General features: G+C 40.0%; 1 protein-coding gene across 1 annotated transcript; it reads right to left on the reverse strand.

Annotated features, from left to right (window-relative positions):
• Positions 1 to 9,991: 9,991 nt before the first annotated feature.
• Positions 9,992 to 11,005, reverse strand: LOC101354124 (olfactory receptor 56-like). Its single transcript, XM_012558704.2, is given in 1 exon segment — positions 9,992 to 11,005. A coding segment is annotated over 1 exon segment (948 nt). The 3' UTR covers positions 9,992 to 10,057.
• Between the last annotated feature and the right edge of the window lie 213 nt (positions 11,006 to 11,218).

Consider the following 11,218-nt stretch of genomic DNA (forward strand, 5'->3'; position numbering starts at 1 on the left):
TAAATCAAAATACACTTTCACCTCACTTATCAACTGTCTCATTATCCAGCATTTCATATTTATGACAATAGTAAAAAAAAACTATTACTTGGCTATTTTGTGTATTAACATGACCAGTGGGACATATAGCGCCCACCTATATTTTCTGCCTCTTGGGTTACTGGGAAACTACTGTCCCACTGACAGAATGGACCTGTATAACTGTTTGAAAAGGAAGAAATGGACACTCCATTTTCACATAATGCTTATTTTGCATAACAACCTGGTCTTTGGAATCTAACCATGTCTATAAGTGAGGAGAAGGTGTAGGTCAATGATCTACATATAAAGGCTAAGACCATAAAACTCTTAGAAGAAAACATAGGGTTAAATCTTCATGACCTTTCATTTGGCAATAAATTCTTAGATAGCAACAAAAGAAAAAAATACATAAATTGGACTTCATCAAAATTAAAAACTTTGGTGGCTACAGACACATGAGGAAATTCTTGTGATCACTAGCCATTAGAGAAACACATATCAAAACTACAATGAGATACCATCTCACTCCGACATTACTGGCATGAATAAAAAAAAACAGAAAATAACAAATGTTGGAGAGGCTTCAGGGAGATTGGAACTCTTATGCACTGCTGGTGGGAATGCAAAGTGGTACAACTATTCTGGAAAACAATATGGCACTTCTTTAAAAAGCTAGAAATAGAAATACCATATGATTCAGCAACCCCACTCCTAGGAACATATCCTAGAGAAATAAGAGTTGTCACATGAATAGACATATGTACCCCATGTTCACTGCAGCATTATTCACAATACCAAAGAAATGGAAACAACCTAAGTGCCCATCAACAGAAGAATGGATAAACAAACAATGGTACATACACCAATGCAATACTAAGTAATGTTAAAGAACAATGATGAATCTGAGAAACATCTCCAACATGGAAGAATCTGGGGGGCTTTATGCTGAGTGAAATAAGTCAATCACAAAAGAACAAATATTGTATGAGACCACTGTTATAAAGACTCATGAAAAGGTTTACACACAAAAAGAAACGATCTTTGATGGTTATGAGGGAGGGGAGGGATGAAGAGGGAAAAACAAAATGGACAATATGTAAGTAATAACTTTGATGAAGAGTAAGACAGTACACAATACTGGGAAAGCCAGCACAACTTGACTAAGGTAAAGTCATGGAAGCTTCATAGACACATCAAACTCCCTGGGGGACCGTATTACTGGGCTGAGTGCTGGGGACCATGGTCTCAGGGGACATCTAGCTCAATTAGCATAGCATAGTTTATAAAGAAAATGTTCTACATCCTGCTTTGGTGGGTAGTGTCTGGAGTCTTAAAAGCTTGTGAGTGGCCATCTAAGATACTCCACTGGTCACACTCTGTCCGGAGCAAGGGAGAAAGGAGAAAACTAAAGACACAAGGGAAAGATTAGTCCAAAGGACTAATGGACCACAACTACCACAGCCTCCACCAGACTAAGTCCAGCACAACTAGATGGTGCCTGGCTACCATCACCGACTGCTCTGACAGAGATCACAATAAAGGGTCCTGGACAGAGCTGGAGAAAAATGTAGAAGAAAATTCTAACTCACAAAAAAAGACCAGACTTACTGGTCTGACAGAGACTGGAGAAACCCTGAGAGCAAGGCCTCTGGACACCCTTTTAACTCAGTACTGAAGTCACTCCTGAGGTTCATCCTTCAGCCAAAGATTAGACAGGCCCATAAAAGAAAATGAGACTAAATGGTCACATTAACCCACGGGCAAGGATGAAAAGGCAGAAGGGAACAGGAAAGCAGATAATGGGGAACTCAAGGTTGAGAAGGGGAGAGTGTTGACACATCGTGGGGTTGGCAACCAATGTCAGAAAACAATATGTGTATTGATTGTTTAATGAAAAACTAATTTGCTCTGTAAACCTTCATCTAAAGCACAATAAAAAATATATACAAATTTAAAAATTAAATTAAAAAACTTTGTGCAGCAAAAGACGTTATCAAGAAAGCAGAAAGACAACCTACCAAATGGGAGAAAATATTTGCAAATAAAATATCTGATAAAAGTCTAGTATCCAGAATATATAAAGAACTCCTATAACTCAACAAAAAGACAAACAGCCCAATTTTAAGACAGACAAAGGAGTTCAACAGATATTTCCCCAAAGAAGATGAACAAATGGCCAAGAAGCACACGAAAAGATACTCAACATCATTAGTCACTTGTTGTTAGGTGCCGTCTAGTCGGTTCCAACTCATAGCTACTCTGTGTACAACAGAATGAAACACTGCCCAGTCCTGCGCTATTCTCACAACTGTTGTTATTCTTGAGTCCATTGTTGCAGCCACTGTGTCAATTCACCTGGTTGAGGGTCTTCTCTTTTGCTGACCTTCTACTTTAACAAGCATGATGTCCTTCTGCGGGAACTGGTCCCTCCTGATAACAAGTCCAAAGTATGTGAGATGAAGTCTTGCCATCCTTGCTTCTAAGGAGCATTCTGGCTGTACCTCTTCCAAGACAAATTCATCCTTTCTTCTGGAAGTCCATGGAATATTCAATATTCATTGTTAACACCATAATTTTTTTTTCATTAGTCACTAGGAAAAAGCAAATCAAAACCACAATGAGATATAACATCAAATCTGTGAGGATGGCTATAATTTAAAAAAAAAAAAGAAAATAACAAGTGTTGGCAAGGATGTGGAGAAATTAGAACCCTCATACTTTGATGGTGGGGATGAAAATGGTTCAATCACTGTGAAAACAGTTTGATGATTCCTAAAAAGTTAAACACAGAATTATCCTGTGACCTAGCAATTCCACTCCTAGGTATATACCCAAAAGAGTTAAAAATAGGTATTCAAGAAAATACATGTACAAACTCATTCATAGCAGCACTATTCACAATAGCTCTAGATGGAAACAACTCAAATATCTATTGACCGATGAATGGATAAACAAATTGTGGTATATACATACAATGGAATGTTATTCAGCCATAAAAAAGGAATGAAGCACTGATACATGCTACAAAGTGAATGAATCTGGAAAACATTCTAAGTGAAAGTAGTCGAACACAGAGTCACATATTGTGATTCCATTCTTATAAATATCCGGAATATGTAAATCCATAGAGACAGAAAGCACGTTTGTGGTTGCCATAGGCTAAGGAGAATGGGGAATGAGTTGTAATTGTTTAACGGGTTCTGAGTTTCTATTTGGGATGACAAAAATATTTTGGAACTAGATAGAGGTGGTGATTGCACGACGTTGTGAATGTACTAAATGCCACTGCATTGTTCACTTTAAAATCTCATTCTATGTTACGTGAATTTCACTTTAATTAAAAGAAAAACAAGGAACAAGACATCAAAGCAGAACTTATGTGGATGGATGCAAAAAAGAATGGAAACTTGTGAGAAGACACTGTAATATCCTCACTTGGATCAAAAGCAAAGGCTCTTCTCCTCTAAACTAAACCAAAACCAAATCCACTGCCCTTGAGTCAATTCCGACTCATAGTGACCCTATAGGACAGAGTAGAACTGCACCATACAGTTTCCAAGGAGCAGCTGGTGGATTCCAACTGCCAGCCTTTTGATTAGCAGCCGGAGCTCTTAACTACCCAAACCACTCCTTTGTTGCCTCTAAACTCCTAACTACTGTCAGATCTCAGCATTCTTCAGGGAAACAAGAACAAAGTCTGACCCAAGAGGAAATCGCTTATACTTCAAAAGAATAGCAAAACCTTGTTAATTAATATTTGTAAAAAATGGGGAATATATTTTGAAATAGTTTCTAAGGGTGTTAGCTAAGGAGGACGGAATGTACTATGAATTTATTGATACAGGTATAGAGTGAATATGTAAGCTCAAGTGGCCGGAAGTGACACTAACAGTTTAGTTGATTGGTTGACTGAAATTTGGACTCACCTGTGGCCTACATTCAGTGAAATTTTGAAGCTAAAACTTCCCTGGAATTATGAAAGAAAGAAATCCAAAGGCTCAGTGAGATAGGAATGTAGAAGTGGACTTATCATGTGCCATCCATCCACTCACACTCCACTAAGTCTCCTTAGAAGATCCAAAATTGTCCCTAAGGTGTTGAGAAGTACACTGGTAAGGAGAGAACCAGCATCCTTGAAAAGCTCTTTGGTGGCTCTTCTTTGTAGGCTAGGTATGATGGTGCAACATGCTGCTACTGAGATGGGCTCCCTGATTTCAGTGAGGATTATAGGTTCTTGGAGTAACAGGACCCAGGTGACAGTGATCAGCTGCCAGAGGCAAGGTGAATGCAATGACCATAATGTACAGCTGGGATGAACTGATAAGTAGAATGCTTTGATGTGGAGAATCTTTGGTAGTAGCTAATGGATCACAGTGTTCCTCAGAATGAAACAGGCAGCCCTGATCTATACAATAAAAAAATTAAAAAAAAAAAAAAAGCCCAAGTCCAATAACCAGAAACCTAACGTAAGTCAGTACAATGGAAAGTCATGACTTCTCACCTAGTTTCTAGACGTTAGCCAGTTCACAGACCTGGAATCTCCTAATTAAATTGTGTCTCCTTGAGGAAGAACCCTGCAGCATGGCCACAAATATATGTTATTGTTAGGTGCCGTCGAGTCAATTTCAACTCAAAGCGATCCTATGGACAACAGAACACTGCCCAGTCCTGTGCCATCCTTCACAATCATTGCTGTTTGAGCCCATTGTTGCAGCCACTGTGTCAATCTATCTCGTTGAGGGGCTCTCTCTTTTTTGCTGAACTTCTACTTTACTAAGCATGAAGTTGTTCTCCAGGGACTCATCCCTCCTGATAACATGTCCAAAGTAGATGAGACGAAGTCTCGCCATACTCTCCTCTAAGGAGCATTATGGTTATTCTTCTTCCAAGACACAAATATATACAGTACTGTAAATCTTCTACGCCACCCACCAAAAGGATCTGTTGCTGTTTACTAGAGTGGCCATGCACAGGAGAAAATACCCAAATCTTTTAGGAATTAACACTGTTGACAATTGACATTTCAAAAAGACCACCAGAACAACCACTGATCAAACAAAGCTAAGTTTATTATTAAAAAAGATAAACATCATCTTGAAAAATCTTAGTAGTGTTTCACAAGGGGAAGATCAAGGATAGATGTTTATAAAGTTTTAGGATATGGTTTTGAGTGGCCCTTGCAATGCAAGAATTTTATTGGAATCAGTCAAAATCCATGACATAACAGAAATGGTGGATACCATGAGCAGGTGTTGTGGAGGAGTCTTAATGAGAAAACAGTTGTCTGATAAGCAGCTGAGTTTGCCCAATCAAGACATCTATTGTCTTGAAAGGGGGCTCATTGAGCAGTCTGTTGCTCAGACTAAGGTAACAATGAAGTTATTTTCTTTTTTTCCTTTGAAGTTATTTTCTAATTGTCAACCTTATCTTACTGGGTAGGAATTTCCTGGAATAAATAGCAAAGTCTTATTCACATAGAAGCCTTACTTTTGAGTCCTGATAATTAAGCTGAGTGAATGCAGATAATCTTTGTTTTCTCTAGATGCTGAAACTAACTTGATACTAATTTCTTATGACCCAAAACACCACTGTGGTCCACCAGTCAAAGTGGGGGTGATGAGGTAGCATATCAGACCAACTTTGGATTACAGTGGGCCAAACAGCTCTGTAAACCTATCCTGTGGTTATTTTCCAAATCCTTGATGCATATTTGGTACAGACATATTCCGAAACTGATAGAAACCACATAATTCGTCTCTGACCTGTGGAGTGAGTTCCATTATAGTAGAAAGGTAGGTAGAAGCTCAGGAATTTCCTTCCCTACCAGGACAGTAGGTGACACAGAGGTTAAGCACTTGGCTGTTAACTGAAAGGTCAGCAATTCAAACCCACTAGCCACTCCAAGGGAGAAATATGTGGCTGTCTGCTCCCATAAAGATTATAGCCTTGGAAATCCTACTGGGCAGTTCTAGCCTGTCCTATAGAGTCACTGTGAGTTGGAATAGACTCAGTTGCAATGGTTTTCTTTTTTTTAATGGAACCAAGACAGTAAACCAAAATCAATACTGCGTCATAGGGAATTACAGGTATTAGTGTCACCAGAAAAGTCTTGAAATATGCACATCCACAATTTGTCTTCTTGTCCTGTACAAGAAGTGAAAAAATCTTAGAGAATTAGAGTGAATTATTGTAAAGTTAATCAGGTGGTGACTGTAACCACAGTTGCCATTACAGATGTGGTCATCTTTACTGGATGGAGCAAATGAACACACCCCGTGATGTCTGGTTATCGACTTACTGAGTTGGAAAATTCTTTTTTCTCTATAACAACTTGCAAGGACCACTAGAAGAAGGTTGCTCACCTGACAGAGCCAACAGAACACCTTCACAATCTTGCCTCAGGACTACATCAATTCTCCTCCTTAATAATATATCCTACAGAGATCTTGATCATTTTAACATTTGACAGAACACTATGTTCTGTGGACATCAGTTAGCCTCTTTCCTAATAACTCTTAAGTTCGTTCAAAGGACTATGTACAAAGTGACTGTGTTGATAGGAATGGAAGTTATTCATAGGCTCACCAACATGGATTTCTCCTCACCAAGCTGACTTGGTTGATACTATCACTGACTAAGTAACCTTCCTGGAATAGAAACCAATTCTGAACTCCAACACAGTGCCTTTCCTTCAGGGAAGCAGGTAGCCACCTGGTAGCAGTTGATCATATTGGACTCCTTTCGTAATGAATAGGGTAGAAATTTGACCTCGCTGAAATAGACATGTATTCTAGACATGAATTTGCTATCCTTTCCTGTAATCCTTCTGACATCACCATTATCTGTGTACTTTCAGATACCATCAAGGTATTCTGTACAACACTGCTTCTGATGAAAGAACTTGTTTCACAGGAAAAGAGGGCAGCAATGCACTTGTGTTCGTGTAATTTACTGGTCTTACATATACTCCATTACCCAGAAGTAATTGGCCTCAGTTATGGTACCGACTCTTTCGCACATGTAGATCAGAAAAAAAATGCCCTGAAAAAATGGGAGTCTATCTTACAGAATACGAGCCCTGGTGCAACAGTGGTTAAGCGCTTGGCTGCTATCTGACAAGTCACCGGTTCAAAACCACCAGCAGCTCTGCAGGAGAAAGATGTGGCGATCTGCTTCTCTAAAGAGTACATCCTTGGAAACCCTATTGGGCAGTTCTACTCTGTCCTACAAGATGGCTATGAGTTGGAATCGACTCAGCGGCAACGGGTTTATTTTACAGAATGCAATATGTGTTTTGAATTAGTGATCAATATATTGTACTATTTCTCCCATATCCACAGAACTATGGCCCCATTGAATCGGAAGTTGAAACTTCATCTGGTCATTTTGGGTTTTTCATGTCACTGACCAATAAGCAAATAATAGAACAGCTCTACTAAAGTGGAGTAGGGTGATTGATACTGATTACCAAGGGGAAACTGGGTTGCTGCTAAACGCAAAGAATAGAGAGGACTATTTTCTGAAACTAAAGATTCTCTGGAAAACCTGTAAATACTTCCATGTCCATCAGTAAAAGACAGTGGAAAACTAAAGAAATCAACCAAAGGCAATACCATTGAGGATTAAGACCCCTTTGAAATGGAGATGTTGATTATACTACCAAGTATATAATCCCTATCAGATGAGGTTCTAGCTGAGGGCAGATGAAACAGGGAATGAGAAGTGGAAGAAAGGAGTTATAAATATCAGTTATGGCTAATGACCAACTGGTATGTTAATGTGCTGGTGTTTATAGGGGTATGTGTACGTGTGTGTATGTGTGTGTGCGCACATCTCTTATTCTCTCTCTGTTGTTGGTGGTTAATATTCAGATGAGATTGTGACTGAAATTGAGGTATAATTAACCTTGCCCACAAATAGATACCATGTATATGAAGGATAGTTATACCTTGTTAGGAAAAAGCAAAAATGTTGTTGCTGTTTTTAAGGAAGTTCAAATATGAGTAAAACTGCAAATATGGATGCTATGTTGCCAAAGGGGTGGACTATGCCAGCTGTGAAGCTATTGCCTCAGCTCCAAATCAATATTTCTATATTCTAATTTGTGACGTCGGGGTTGCTTTGTCATCAGGTTTCACACCAAAAACTCATTGCCATCAAGCTGATTCCAACTCATAGTGACCCTATATGATAGAGCAGAACTGCCCCACAGGGTTTCCAAGGCTGTAATTTATAGAAGCAGACTGCCACATCATTCTCCTGTGGAGTGGCTGGTGGGTGTGACTGCCGATCTTTCAGATACCGGTGGAGCTCTTAAGCACTGCACCCACCAGTGCTCCTTAGCTTCATACAAAAACCAAAGACCAAACCCATTATCAGCGAGTTGATTCTAACTCATAGTGATCCTACAGGATAGAGAAGAACTGCCCCATAGGGTTTCCAAGACTCTCTACATCTCTACAGAGGCAGACTGCCGTATCTTTCTTCTGTGGAGCAGCTGGTGGGTTTGGACCTAGCAGCCGATCACTTTAACCATTGGGCAACCACGGCTCCTTCACACAAGGATCTCCCAATAGGGGAACTAGAAGGAGACTATAAGCCAGAAAGAGGGGAAAAGAAACTAGTTCCTTCATGATCTCCTGTTGCTCCTATCAATATCATTGTGACAATGTTTCTCCATTCTAGAGGTTGGTTCCACTTTGCAGACTTAATTTTCACACTCCCAGAACCAGTCTCATCCTGCCCTTCAGAGAAGCAAACACCAGCTGACCAGTGCCATTCCTCAGAGGTCTGGGACAAGACCAGGGATCATCCTCTAAATTCTTGGTGTACCAGAACCAACAACACAGCAGCCACTTCTCAGGAGTCTGGGCACCAGCTCTGCAAGCTCCTCTTCTTCCTCTGAGTTCTGGAGGTACCACCACAAGTCAGGGCAAGGTAGTCTTCTCAGAGTCTGGGTGTCACCTCTAGAGAAATGCTTCCAAGGTATAAATACCAGCTGACCTGTGCCCACAAATCATATGTTTTGGCTCCAGTATTCCAGGTTTTAATAACCCCAACCCTTTCCCTTTGATCTCCCAGGCCTAGAGATAGTAGCTTCTTACCATAAGTTTTCCTTCTGTGAATCTTTGCGTTCTTGTTTTGCTATTTCAGTTCTCCAATATCTGATTGAAGATTCTCTATATTAAATCTCTCTATTAAAATAACTGATGTAGTTTAATTCCTGACTAGAATCTGACTAATATATGTTTTAAAATAATGGCTCAAATATTGTGTTCATTTCTCTTCCAATCTTCATCCCCCAAAACACATATAATTTAACTGTTGCAAAACTTGAAGTACTGAAATGAATCACAGCTGCCACAGCAAATTTGGCATGTGAATAACACTTTACAAAATGCTTTCATAGACATTATGTCATTTAATACTTTCTTCTTGCATTCATTCAGTAACGATTCATCCAGCAACAATAAAGGTCTTATAGGGCACAGGGCCAGACATTGGTAATACACAAATACACAGGCATTATTCCTGCAGGGAGAACTTTAAACAGTAGAGATATATTTTTGTTTCTTAAAGGAGGCATTATAAAGGTTCTAATGGAACATAGGAGAAGGCTAGGAGTAATCCAAGAAAAATTCTAGAGACTCAACTTCTGAAACTAGAACATTTCCATTTAATATATTTATATTTATTACAATGAATCACCAATAGGATAATAAGATAGATATGTAAAAGGAATAGGGCAGTGTCCAGCACTTAGTAAGTACCCAGTAAAACACAGCTATTACAAAGAAAAATTTAAAAAGAGTGAATTTACTTTAAGAACTTTATAAACAATCAATAATAATAATAGTATATATTGCTTCCTCATGGGGGCTTAATATACATGCAGCAGCCTCCACAACATCCCTGTGAGGTAGAGCAAGTGTCATAATTCTCATTTATTGATGAGGAAACAGACACAAAGGGTGAATGATGTACCAAAGTTATACAGCCAAGAGATGGCAGAGTGAGGCACCAGATATCCTGAACTTCAGTGCTGGCTGACAATCCTACAATGGTCCAGCCCCTTCCTCAGTGTCCCCATCACTTCCCAGTTCCTCAAGCTATAAATGAGGGGGTTGAGCATAGGAGTAAGAACCGTGTAGAAGACAGAGACCACTTTGTCATGGCTAGGGGGCCGGTAGAGTTTAGGCCTCAGGTAGATAAACATGGCAGCCCCTTAGAAGAGGGAGACTGCTGTCAGGTGGGAAGAACAGGTCTCCAGAGCCTTTTTACAGGCCTGAGCAGAGTGCATACGGAGCACAGCAGTCAGAATGCAAGCATAGGTGGCCATAATGATGGAGAAGGGAAGGAGGAGCATGAAGACACAGCAAGCAAATAGCAGTTTCTCAAAAAGGGATGTGTCTGCACAGGCCAGCTTCAATAAAGCTGGCACCTCACAGAAGAAGTGGTCCACATTCCTGGAGCCACAGTAAGGGAAGGTCATGGCTGCCACCATCTGGATCATTCCATCTAGTATGCCAAAGGCCCAGGATCCTCCAACAATCTGGAGACAGACCCTCTGACTCATGAGGATGGGATAGTGAAGTGGGTGGCTAATGGCCACATAGAGGTTGTAAGCCATGAGTCCCAGCAAGAGTCCTTCAGAGCCCACAAGAGAGACAAAAAGGCCAATTTGTATACCACAGCCCACAAAGGAGATGGACTTTCTGCCAGACAGGAAGTTGACTGCCATCTTTGGCACAATGTTACATACCAACATGAGGTCCATGAGGGAAAGCTGACTAAGGAAGAAGTACATGGGTGTATGAAGTTGAGGATCCATGTAGATGAGGGAGAGGAGTAGGACATTCCCACAGAGGGCCACTGTGAAGACCATCATGACCATAGAGAAAAGAATAAGATCAGTTGCACAGTAGGAAAAGATGCCCAGGAGGACAAAGTCATCTGTGTATGATCAGTTCAACCAGGTCTCCATGGCTCAGTTGTTCCTTGTCACCTGAGAACATGTCAAAAAAATTTTTTCTTGAAATTACTGACATATCTTTGTGTTCTACCTCTTCAGATAGTAGTTTTCTTTGTAACTTATCAGACCTCAGCAACATAAGCTTTGAGACATAGAAAAGGATATTCTTTCATATTCCCATGACACAGATGATAGGATCTATGCTAGTTTACAGAATTGGACTGC

Source organism: Trichechus manatus, unplaced genomic scaffold, assembly GCF_000243295.1.
Source record: "Trichechus manatus latirostris isolate Lorelei unplaced genomic scaffold, TriManLat1.0 scaffold00181, whole genome shotgun sequence".
Taxonomy (NCBI): domain Eukaryota; kingdom Metazoa; phylum Chordata; class Mammalia; order Sirenia; family Trichechidae; genus Trichechus; species Trichechus manatus.